The sequence below is a fragment of the Alexandromys fortis genome, unplaced genomic scaffold, assembly GCF_014885135.2.
Source record: "Alexandromys fortis isolate MF-2015 unplaced genomic scaffold, M_Fortis_MF-2015_v1.1 scaffold_210, whole genome shotgun sequence".
Lineage (NCBI taxonomy): Eukaryota > Metazoa > Chordata > Mammalia > Rodentia > Cricetidae > Alexandromys > Alexandromys fortis.
This window is the reverse complement of record NW_026068101.1, coordinates 1,324,051-1,334,022: the sequence shown is the minus strand read 5'-3', so window position 1 is coordinate 1,334,022 and position 9,972 is coordinate 1,324,051. Positions and strand designations below refer to the sequence as shown.

General features: G+C 42.4%; 1 protein-coding gene across 2 annotated transcripts in view; it reads left to right on the top strand.

The window, feature by feature from the left end:
- Nucleotides 1-9,972, top strand: part of Rtn4 (reticulon 4) — a 58,502-nt gene that overhangs the window by 11,077 nt on the left and 37,453 nt on the right. The window contains exons 2-3 of one of the 2 annotated variants that reach the window (XM_050123863.1): nucleotides 4,388-4,444; nucleotides 5,327-7,672. The exons of the other annotated variant lie outside the window; for it this stretch is intronic. Coding sequence (XP_049979820.1) covers nucleotides 4,388-4,444; nucleotides 5,327-7,672 — 2,403 coding nt within the window. The remainder of the gene's footprint in view (nucleotides 1-4,387; nucleotides 4,445-5,326; nucleotides 7,673-9,972) is intronic. 2 annotated transcript variants of the gene reach the window in all.

The following is a 9,972-nucleotide window of genomic DNA, read 5'->3' as shown; positions in this document are numbered from 1 at the left end:
TTTGGTTTTTCGAGACAGGGTTTCTCTGTGGTTTTGGAGCCTGTCCTGGAACTAGCTCTTGTAGACCAGGCTGGTCTCGAACTCACAGAGATCCTCCTGCCTCTGCCTCCCAAGTGCTGGGATTAAAGGCGTGCGCCACCACCGCCCGGCAGCTAAGGTTATTTTGGAGGGGGGGGGATTCTGGTACTAGATTTAAAAAATTAGATGCATTTTAAGAAACCCTTGAAAAATTTGGCACAATTTAAATTAATTTGCTTTTCTTTAGTTTTAACAGTATATGTTAGCTCACTTTCCAAATGGAATAACTTCAGAATCATTGACTCCACAGATTCTGTAGAAGACACAATTTTGTTAAAAAATTTGCTTTTTAAAAATTGTTCCATCTGAATGAATACTTTAGTTTTGTCCAAAATCTTTTTTAAAATAGCTATATGAAGTGTTGTCTTAGCGGAAACACTTTTATAAGTGAGAAATTACATAATTTACCTATTATCACTGTGATGATATTGTCATCTTGACGCCGTCTAGAGTCCCCTGGGAAGAGAGCCTTTATATGGAGCTGTCTGTATTAGGTTGGCTTCTGGACTGTCTAGTTAACTGTTGTGGAAAGACTGTGAAGGTTACGTTGTTTCCTAGGCAGGGGTCTCTGAGAAATGGAGCCGAGCACAAGCAAGCGTGTATCCATTAGTGTCTCTGGCTCTTGACTGGGTATGCAGTGACTTCTTGCTGTTGGAAGTTCTTGCTGTGACTTCCCTATACTTATGGACTGTAACCTGGGATTGGTAGATAAATCCTTTCTCCCCTGGGTCACATTCTGTGAGGAAATTTTATCATGCCAGCAAAAATGAAAGTAGGAGAGTCAGGTAACAAGGCAGACTTTTAGATGTGTACCTGTTGTACACTGTGATAGTTTCCCGAGGCATTGCTGTCTTCTTGGTTTGGGTTAGTGGTCTTTCCTACCTACTCATTGTAGGTTCTAGGAGACGCTTACTTTTTACTGTTTTTCGTTACTCTTCCTTTTGTTTGTGACCTCTTGTCTGGCCATGCTGTTGAAGCTCATCTTGAACTTGTGAACTCAAGTGATTCTCCCATGTCAAGGCACTGAATAGATTGGGATTACAGTTTTTTGCCATGCCTGCCTTACGGTGACTCTTTTAAACATAATCATTTTCTGTTTCATCTAAGAATACTTTTAAATATGACATTGTGCCCTGTAGGGTTTCAGTCACAACTAACTCATTTGGCATTATAAAGTTAGCTATCCCCTGTTTATCAAGGGGACGTGGAAGACAAATCTGTATTCCTGTTAGCTATATACATCTTTTATCTGTTTTAATCATCCTTGTCTTTCTTGTATTTCCTGGTAGAAGCAGCCGGGCAGTGATGGTGCATACCTTGCCTTTAATCCCACCACTCAGGGGACAGAGGTAGGGGGATCTCTGAGTTCAGGGCCAGCCTAATCAACAGAGTGAGTTCCAGTACGGGCTCCAAAGCTACACAGAGAAACCCTGCCTTGAAAAACCAAAAAGAAAAAAAGCATCTTTCAAAATTTATTGGGTCCTCTTTGCAGAAGAAAAGCTTTCCTGTTATTCCTTGATGCCTTGAGTTGTTCCAAGTAGTCCTGTGATAGAGTCCTTCCTAGTATGAAGCAGAAGAGCTTTAGTTTTCTGAGCCTTCTAGCCACAGGCACACGCAGGGTTAACATTCTAATATATACTGTACTGTCTGCTTAGTACAGAATGTCAGACGGGTGGCTTACACAACAGACACTTCTCACAGTGCTTGAGACTGAGAAGATTCAAGTCAGAAGATTTTATTGTGAGGCAGCCTCTTTTTTCTTTATTTTTTAAAACAATCTTCTCATTTTACATACCAATCCCAGTTCCCACTCTCTCCCCTCCTCCTGCTTCCCCCACCTTCCCCTCCCCCACCCCTATCCTCTCCTCAGAGAGGGTAAGGCTTCTTTCTCATGGGGAGTCAACAGACTCTGTCATATCACTCTGAGGCAAGACTGAGGCCCTCCCCCCTATATCTAGACTGAGCAAGGTATTTCTCCAAAGAGAATGGGCTCCAAAAAGCCAGTACAAGCAGTAGGAATAGATCCTGGTCTCACGGCCAGTGTCCCACAGACTGCCCCGGCCACACAGCTGTCACCCATGTTCAGAGGGCCTAGTTTGATCCTATGCTGGTTCCTCTGCTGTCAGACCAGAGTCAGTGAGCTCCCACTAGCTCAGGTCAGCGATTTCTGTGGGTATCCTCATCACGGTCTTGATCCCTTTGCTCGTATTATTGCTCCTCCTTCTCTTCGGCTGGACTCTGGGAGCTCTGCCCAGTGCTTAGCTGTGGATCTCTGCATCTGCTCCCATCAGTTGCTGGATGAAGGTTCTATGATGACAATGATGTCATCAATCTGACTACAGGACAAGGCCAGTTCAGGCACCCTCTCCACTAATGCTTAGGGTCATAGCTGGGGTCATCTTTGTGATTCCTGGGAATTTCCCTAATGCTAGGTTTTGTGTTAACCCCATAATGGCTCCTTCAATCAAGATATCTCTTTCCTTGTTCTCCCTCTGTCCTTCCCCCACCTCAGCCATCCTGTTCCCTCAAGTCCTCCTCCTCCTCCCCTTCTCACCTCCCCCTTTTCTTCTGCCCCCCCCCCTAAATTTTCTCAGGAGATCTTGTCTATTTCCCCTTCCCAGGGGGATCCATTCATGCCTCTTTTAGGGTTCTCCTTGTTACCTAGCTTCTCTGGGGTTGTGGGCTATAGGCTTGTTATCCTTTGCTGTTTGTCTGATATCCAATTATGAGTGAGTTCATACCGTGTTTGTCTTTCTGGGTCTGGGTTACCTCACTCAGGATGTTTTTTTCTAGTTACATCCATGCTTCATTTTTTTTTTACGGCTGAGTAGTACTCCACTGTGTAAATGTACCACATTTTCCTTGTCTGCTGCTCTTCGGTTGAGGGGCATCAAGGTGGTTTCCAGGTCCTGACTATTATGGATAAATAATACTGCTTTGAACACAGTTGAGCAAATGTCCTTGTGGTGTGAGTGTGCATCCTTTGGGTATATGCCCAAGAGTGGTATAGCTGGGTCTTGAGGTAGATTGATTCCAATTTTCTCAGAAACCTCCATACTAATTTCCAAAGTGGCTGTACAAGTTTGGACTTCCACCAGCAATGGAGGAGTGTTCCCCTTACTCTGCATCTTTTCCAGCATAAGTTGTCATCAGTGTTTTTGATCTTGGCCATTCTGACTGGTGTAAGATGGAATCTCAGAGTTTTGATTTGCATTTCTCTAATGACTAAGGATGTTGAACATTTTCTTAAGTGTCATTAGGCCATTTGAGATTCTTCTTTTGAGAATTCTGTTTAGAACTGTACCCCATTTTTAAAATTGGATTATTTGGTATTTTGATGTCTAATTTCTTGGCGTTCTTCATGTATTCTGGAGGTCAGTTCTCTGTCTGATGTGGAGTTGAAGGTCTTTCCCCATTCGGTTGGCGAGGCAGCCTGTTTTTACCTGGCAGTTTCCTCCTCTCTCTCTGTGTGCTTGCTCCTCTGGTATCACATTGGACCAGAGCCTCATTTTCAGAACCTCACCTAACTCTGGTAACCTCCAAAGCTCCATCTGAACATCTGATATAGGGGGTAAAGATTCAACATAAAAATGTGGGCAGGGTGCAAACATTTCTCTATTTCATATAGGAAAGACTGGAGCTAAACTATGTAAGTTTCTCATGCTAGTCATGGGTACTTGAGTAAGTTTCTTGTCTAGTTTTAAGAGAAATCTCTTACCACCATTATGGCAGTAGGGTGGTAGTCGGGTGAATTCTCTGGTGTAAAGTACTTGAAACAAATGAGAAGGTAATAATGATAATAAGAAGGGGCACGATGACTTTGTTCCTGTGTGGCGTTTGGACAGTCATGACTGTCCTCAGCATTGTATACTCACTGTACAATTGCTTTTAAGAATGTAAGAGAGAATGCATAATTCTCAGAAAGTGTTCTAAGTGGAACATATGTTGGGAAGAAACAATGAAATGAAATAGTTATTAATTTTGTCATATTAATCTTTAGGTTTTCACTGGAGTAGGACAAGACAATTTATCTCACTGCAAATGTAAATAAAGCCTTGGATGAAGTGATGTTACTGTGTGGAAAGCAGCTGTGGTTAAAATCCAGTGGGAACAAGCTCTGCTGCCTCTTGAGAAGCATTTTAGAAGGGACTGACCTTTAGTCATGCATTCTTACTTCCTTTCTACCTGACCTAGCCTTTCCTCTAAAGACGTGGTTAGCTCATTGTGAACTGCCCCTCGCTTGGTCTCTTCCTTTACTCCTCCAGCCTGCTTGTATTTCTGCTGAGGTCGTATTCTGTTTGTTTTTCAGATGAGACCCTTTTTGCTCTTCCTGCTGCATCTGAGCCTGTGATACCCTCCTCTGCAGGCAAGTTCTTTCTGCCAGCCTTTGTCTCTGTGTATTCTGTCAATCTAGGGTTAATTCAACAGAGTACTTTGGATTTACTGAAAGTAAGCATTGGTTCAAGAACGTTGTTTTTACCGAAAAACAAAAAACACCTAAATTTGCATTTTATATGCTACATCCAAGGGAGGCAGGGTTTGATTCGTAATTGGAATGATGTAAGGATTTCTTGGACCCTTGATTTATATTTACATAATAACAATTCATTTTCTTTAAATAGTTTGCCATTTTATAGCCACAGGCCTTTATATAAAGAAATGCCTGTCTTTGGCTTTTGATAATCCAGTACCCTGTTGAGTTTATACAGCTGGTTACTCATCAAATCTTATTTTCTCTTTAAACTAGTTAAAAGTAGTTTTTTTTCAGTTAGTAAATACTTGAAGTTTTTTTTCAGATTTGATTTATGTCTCTGCATAGTAGGTAACTGCTTCTGAAACCGCATGTCAGTTTTTTCTTTAGGTACTTTAAATTAATAGCTATATTTACAAGGTACAGCGTGGTGATTCAGTACATTCATTGTTGCATGGTTAGGTCAAGCTGGTTAATATTGCCATCATCTTAGATATTTTGAATTTCTTTGTAATGAGAGTATTTAGAGTCCTCACTTGGCTACTGTGTGGTAGAAACATTAACTATGTTCTGCAATAGCCAGTACTTTTAAAAACTGACTCTAGTTTGATATTTTCAGTAATGATCCAAGTCTATGTGTATTTATAACTAAATGCTGTTAGCATTTCATTTTTAATAGTCAGTTTTTACTAACACTTTTATGAATCTGTCATAAAACTTGCATTCTGTCCAAGAACACTGGCTTTCTCTAATTTCCCTTTCTGTCCATGGCCACAGAAAAAAGCATGGATTTGAAGGAGCAGCCAGGTGACACTGTTCCGCCTGCTCAAGAGGATTTCCCATCTGTCCCGCTTGAGACTGCTGCCTCTCTTCCTTCTCTGTCTCCTCTCTCAGCCATTTCTTTTAAAGAGCGCGAGTACCTTGGTCATGTATCAGCGGTCCCATCCGCAGGAGGAACCATTGAAGAAACTTTCAATGAAGCTTCTAAAGAGTTGCCAGTGAGGGCAACAAATCCATTTGTAGATAGAGATTTAACAGAGTTTTCAGAATTAGAATATTCAGAAATGGGATCATCATTCGCAGCTTCTCCAAAAGCAGTGTCAACCATGCTGGTAGAAAACACTAAGGAAGAAGTTACTGTGGGGAGGAAAGACAAAGAGGATTTAGTTAGTGGTCGACAGGAGTCGCCTGTGACCCTCACTGAAGTGGTTAAAGAAGACAGAGTTATGTCTCCGGAAAAGACAAAGGACATTTTTAGTGCAATGCAAGGGTCAGGGGTAGCACCAATGAGGGAAGAGTATGCAGACTTTAAGCCGTTTGAGCAGGCGTGGGAAGTGAAAGACACTGGTGAGGAGACTAGGGACCTGTTGGCTGCCGCAGCTTATCTGGAGAGTAGAGTGCATAAAAAGTGCTTCGAAGATAACCTGGAGCAAAAAAGTCCTGGAAAAGATAGTGAAAGTGGTCCTGATGACGCCTCTCTCCCCGGCACCTCAGAGCCTGTGAGGGATGGCTCCAGAGCGTACATCACCTGTGCCTCTGATAGCAGTGCAGCAAACATTTTCCCTCTGCTAGAAGATCATACTTCAGAAAATAAAACAGATGAAAAGAAAATAGAAGAAAGGAAGGCCCAAATTATCACAGAGAAGACTAGCCCCAAAACATCAAACCCGTTCCTTGTAGCAGCACAGGACTCTGAGGCAGATTATGTCACAACAGATAACTTATCAAAGGTGACGGAGGCAGAAGTGGCAAACGTGCCGGAAGGTCTGACACCAGATTTAGTTCAGGAAGCATGTGAAAGTGAACTGAATGAAGCCACGGGAACAAAGATGGCTTATGAAACGAAAATGGACTTGGTCCAGACATCAGAAGCTGTACAGGAATCACTCTACCCCACAGCACAGCTTTGCCCATCATTTGAAGAATCTGAAGCAACTCCTTCCCCAGTTTTGCCTGACATTGTTATGGAAGCACCCTTAAGCTCTCTCCTTCCAAATGCTGCTGGTGCTCCTGTAGCGCAGCCCAGCGGATCCCCGCCAGAAGCACCCCCATCAGTTGGTTACGACAGCATAAAGCCTGAGCCTGAAAATCCCCCACCATATGAAGAAGCCATGAATGTAGCGCTGAAAGCTTCAGGAGTAAAGGAGGACATTAAAGAGCCTGAAAGCATTACTGCAGCTGCTCAGGAGACAGAAACTCCTTACATATCCATTGCGTGTGATTTAATTAAAGAAACAAAGCTCTCCACTGAACCAAGTCCAGATTTCTCTAATTATTCAGAAATAGCGAAATTTGAGAAATTGGTGCCTGAGCACTCTGAGCTAGTGGAGGATTCCTCACCTGATTCTGAACCAGTTGACTTGTTTAGTGATGATTCAATTCCCGAAGTTCCACAACCACAAGAGGAAGCCGTGATGGTGATGAAGGAGAGTCTCACTGACGCGTCCGAGACAGTAACACCACACACACCCAAGGACAGGTTCAGTGCTTCACCCCAGGAGGTAGGAAAGCCGTACTTGGAGGCTTTCCAGCCCAGTTTACATATTACAAGAGATGCTGCAGCGAATGCAGTTCCAACACTGACCAACAAGGAGAGGATTCCTCTGCAGATGGAAGAGCTCAATACTGCGATTTATTCAAATGATGACTTGATTACTTCTAAGGAAGACAAAATAAAAGAAAGTGAAACATTTTCAGATTCATCTCCAATTGAGATAATAGATGAATTTCCCACGTTTGTCCGTTCTAAAGCCGATTCTTCTCCTAAATTAGCCAAGGAATACTCTGGCCTAGAAGTATCCGGCAGAAGTGAAATTGCTCATGTCCAGAGTGGGGCTGGGTCACCCCCTTGTTCAGAATTGCCCCGTGACCTTTCTTTCAAGAATATGCATCCTAAAGATGAAGTCCATGTTCCAGAAGCATTCTCCAAAGATAGGTCCAGTGTATCTAGGGGATCCTTATTGTCTTCAGACGTTTCTGCTGTGGAACCACAGGCAGAAACGGGCAGCGTAGTTAAACCCAAAGTACTTATGAAAGAAGCAGAGAAAAAGCTTCCTTCTGATACGGAGAAAGAGGCCAGATCACTGTCGGCTGTGTTTTCATCAGAGCTGAGTAAAACTTCAGGTAATCAACCCATGCACTGTCTCACCAGCTTTCTGGCTTACCGTGGAACACAGATAACGTTTTGTAGCAGATGTTCATAGTGTCTAGTACAACATGCTGATTAGACTCTACTGCACTAGTTCAGTTAAAAAGCTTAGTTCTGAGGGGCTGGAAAGGTAGCTCGGTGGCTAAGGGCACCTGCTGCTCTCTCATCCTCCACGAGATCAGCTTCGCCTCCCAGCCTGCTGTGCCTCCAGTTCTGGGGCATCTGATGCCTCTTGTGACCCCTATGGGCACCAGACACAGGTGATGCACAGGCACACACGCAGGTGAGACGCTTACACAAAAAATTAATAAAAGTCAGACAACTATGGTGGTATAACACCTGTAATCCAAACTGAACTCTGGAGGCTAAGGCAGGAGGATTATTGTGAATTTGCCTCAAAAAACAAGAATACAAAAAAAGTTTTGAGTATTAATTCTACGTACTTCCCTTCTACTCAACACTCACCCTTGAGGTTATCTTTTCCATAGTTAACATTGCATCATGGAACCAGAAAAAAATTATTAAAGTTATCTTACATGATATATTTTTTTTTCAGTGTTACTGATAACATGACAAGCAAGGGATATAAAACAGTCTTTTCAGATGTGTTTAGTTTAGCTTAGAAATGATTTCATATCAAATTTGTGAAGCATGACCATTTCTGTAGCATGTTTTTAGTATATATGCATTATTTTTCTAGTGAGAGGTATGAGACTAGACATTAAATATAGATATTTTTCAGAAAATAATTAATTGAAGCATGCTCTGAATTTATGAAAAGCTCAGATTACCCATATATATTTTTAACTCAATATTTACCATTTTTTGCACACATTTTTTCTTTTTATTTATTCTTCTCTCATATATTCCATCCCTACCACAGTTTCCCCTCCCTGCTCCCCTGGATTCACCTCTACTCCCTTTCCCTTCTGGAAGGACAGACATAGCAACCAAATATGGCATACCAAGTTACAGTAAGACTATGTACATCCCTTCATATTAAGGCTGGGTGAGGCAACCTGCTATGAGGCATAGGGGCTCCAAAGAAGGCAAAAGAGTCAGAGACAGCCCTTGTTCCCACTCTTAGAAACCCCACAAGAACACCAAGCTACACAGTGGTAACATATGCAGAGGACCCAGGCCGGAGCCACACAGAGTCCCTTGTTGTTGGTTCAGTCCTCTATGAGCCCCTATGAGCCCCGGTTAGTTGATTCTGTGGTTTTTGTTTTGCTTTATTTTGTTTTTGTAGTATGCGTGACACCTTGCTCCCTACAATTCTTACCTCCCCAACTTCCACAGGATTCCCATAGCTCCTCCTCATGTTTGGCTGTGGGTCTCTGCCTGCATCTGCTTCCATCAGTTGCTAGGTGAAAACGCTTTGATGACCATTATGCTAGGCTTTGGTCTCTGAATATAGGAGAATAATATTAGGAGATGAGCTGTGAGTGTGAAATTACATGGGTGGGTCCCAGCAACATTTTTTCTTAGCATTGGTAGCTGTGTTTTCTATTTAAATATATAGCAATTACGTTGTATTTACTGAATATACTTACATATTAGCTAGCACTGGCTAGTGTCAGACCAGTGTGCAAATTCTCTGTTACAAGAGGAGATTCTGAATGTTCAGATAATGAACTGAGCATAGAGATTTCCTATAGCGTTTATCTAACTATCTTTATCAGTAAAAACTTGGGAGTCAGATATTGGGGTAAGAACATGAACGATCAGAGAAGCAACCCATTTCTGGGTTCTGCCCTCCTCTTCGAGAGTAAGCCCACACCTCTACTCTCTGTGTCTATCTGTCCTCGGCCCTCCAAAACCCCTATGACTCATTCTGGTCAGCTAGTAGTTATCTCTGCCCTCTGATTCAAAGCAAACTTTATTGGCAGTCTAGGGAGCATCAGAGTGTGATCAAAATTCCCACAACAATTCCCTGTTTGAATATGAACATGAAGGATATGGAGAGTGCCAAGATTCTGGGTTCCTGCCATGTGTGTATGAAAAATGGAGATGGGGACATGAGAAAATAAAATGGGATTGGGAGAAGACAAATTGAATTTGGATGTTAGTACTGAGGCAAAGACATTTACTGATGTCATACCTTTAAAAACTTGGAAACAGCTTGTGCATATTTGCCGTAAACTTGGATCTAAAAACTAAAGCCCCAGAGGAACAAGAGGAAACCAAAGGCAAAGATAAATGGTTAACACATAGGAGTTAAGGACTGAGAAAGGACAGGAGGTGCCTGATACGCACACTTATGTGGGTGGACCAG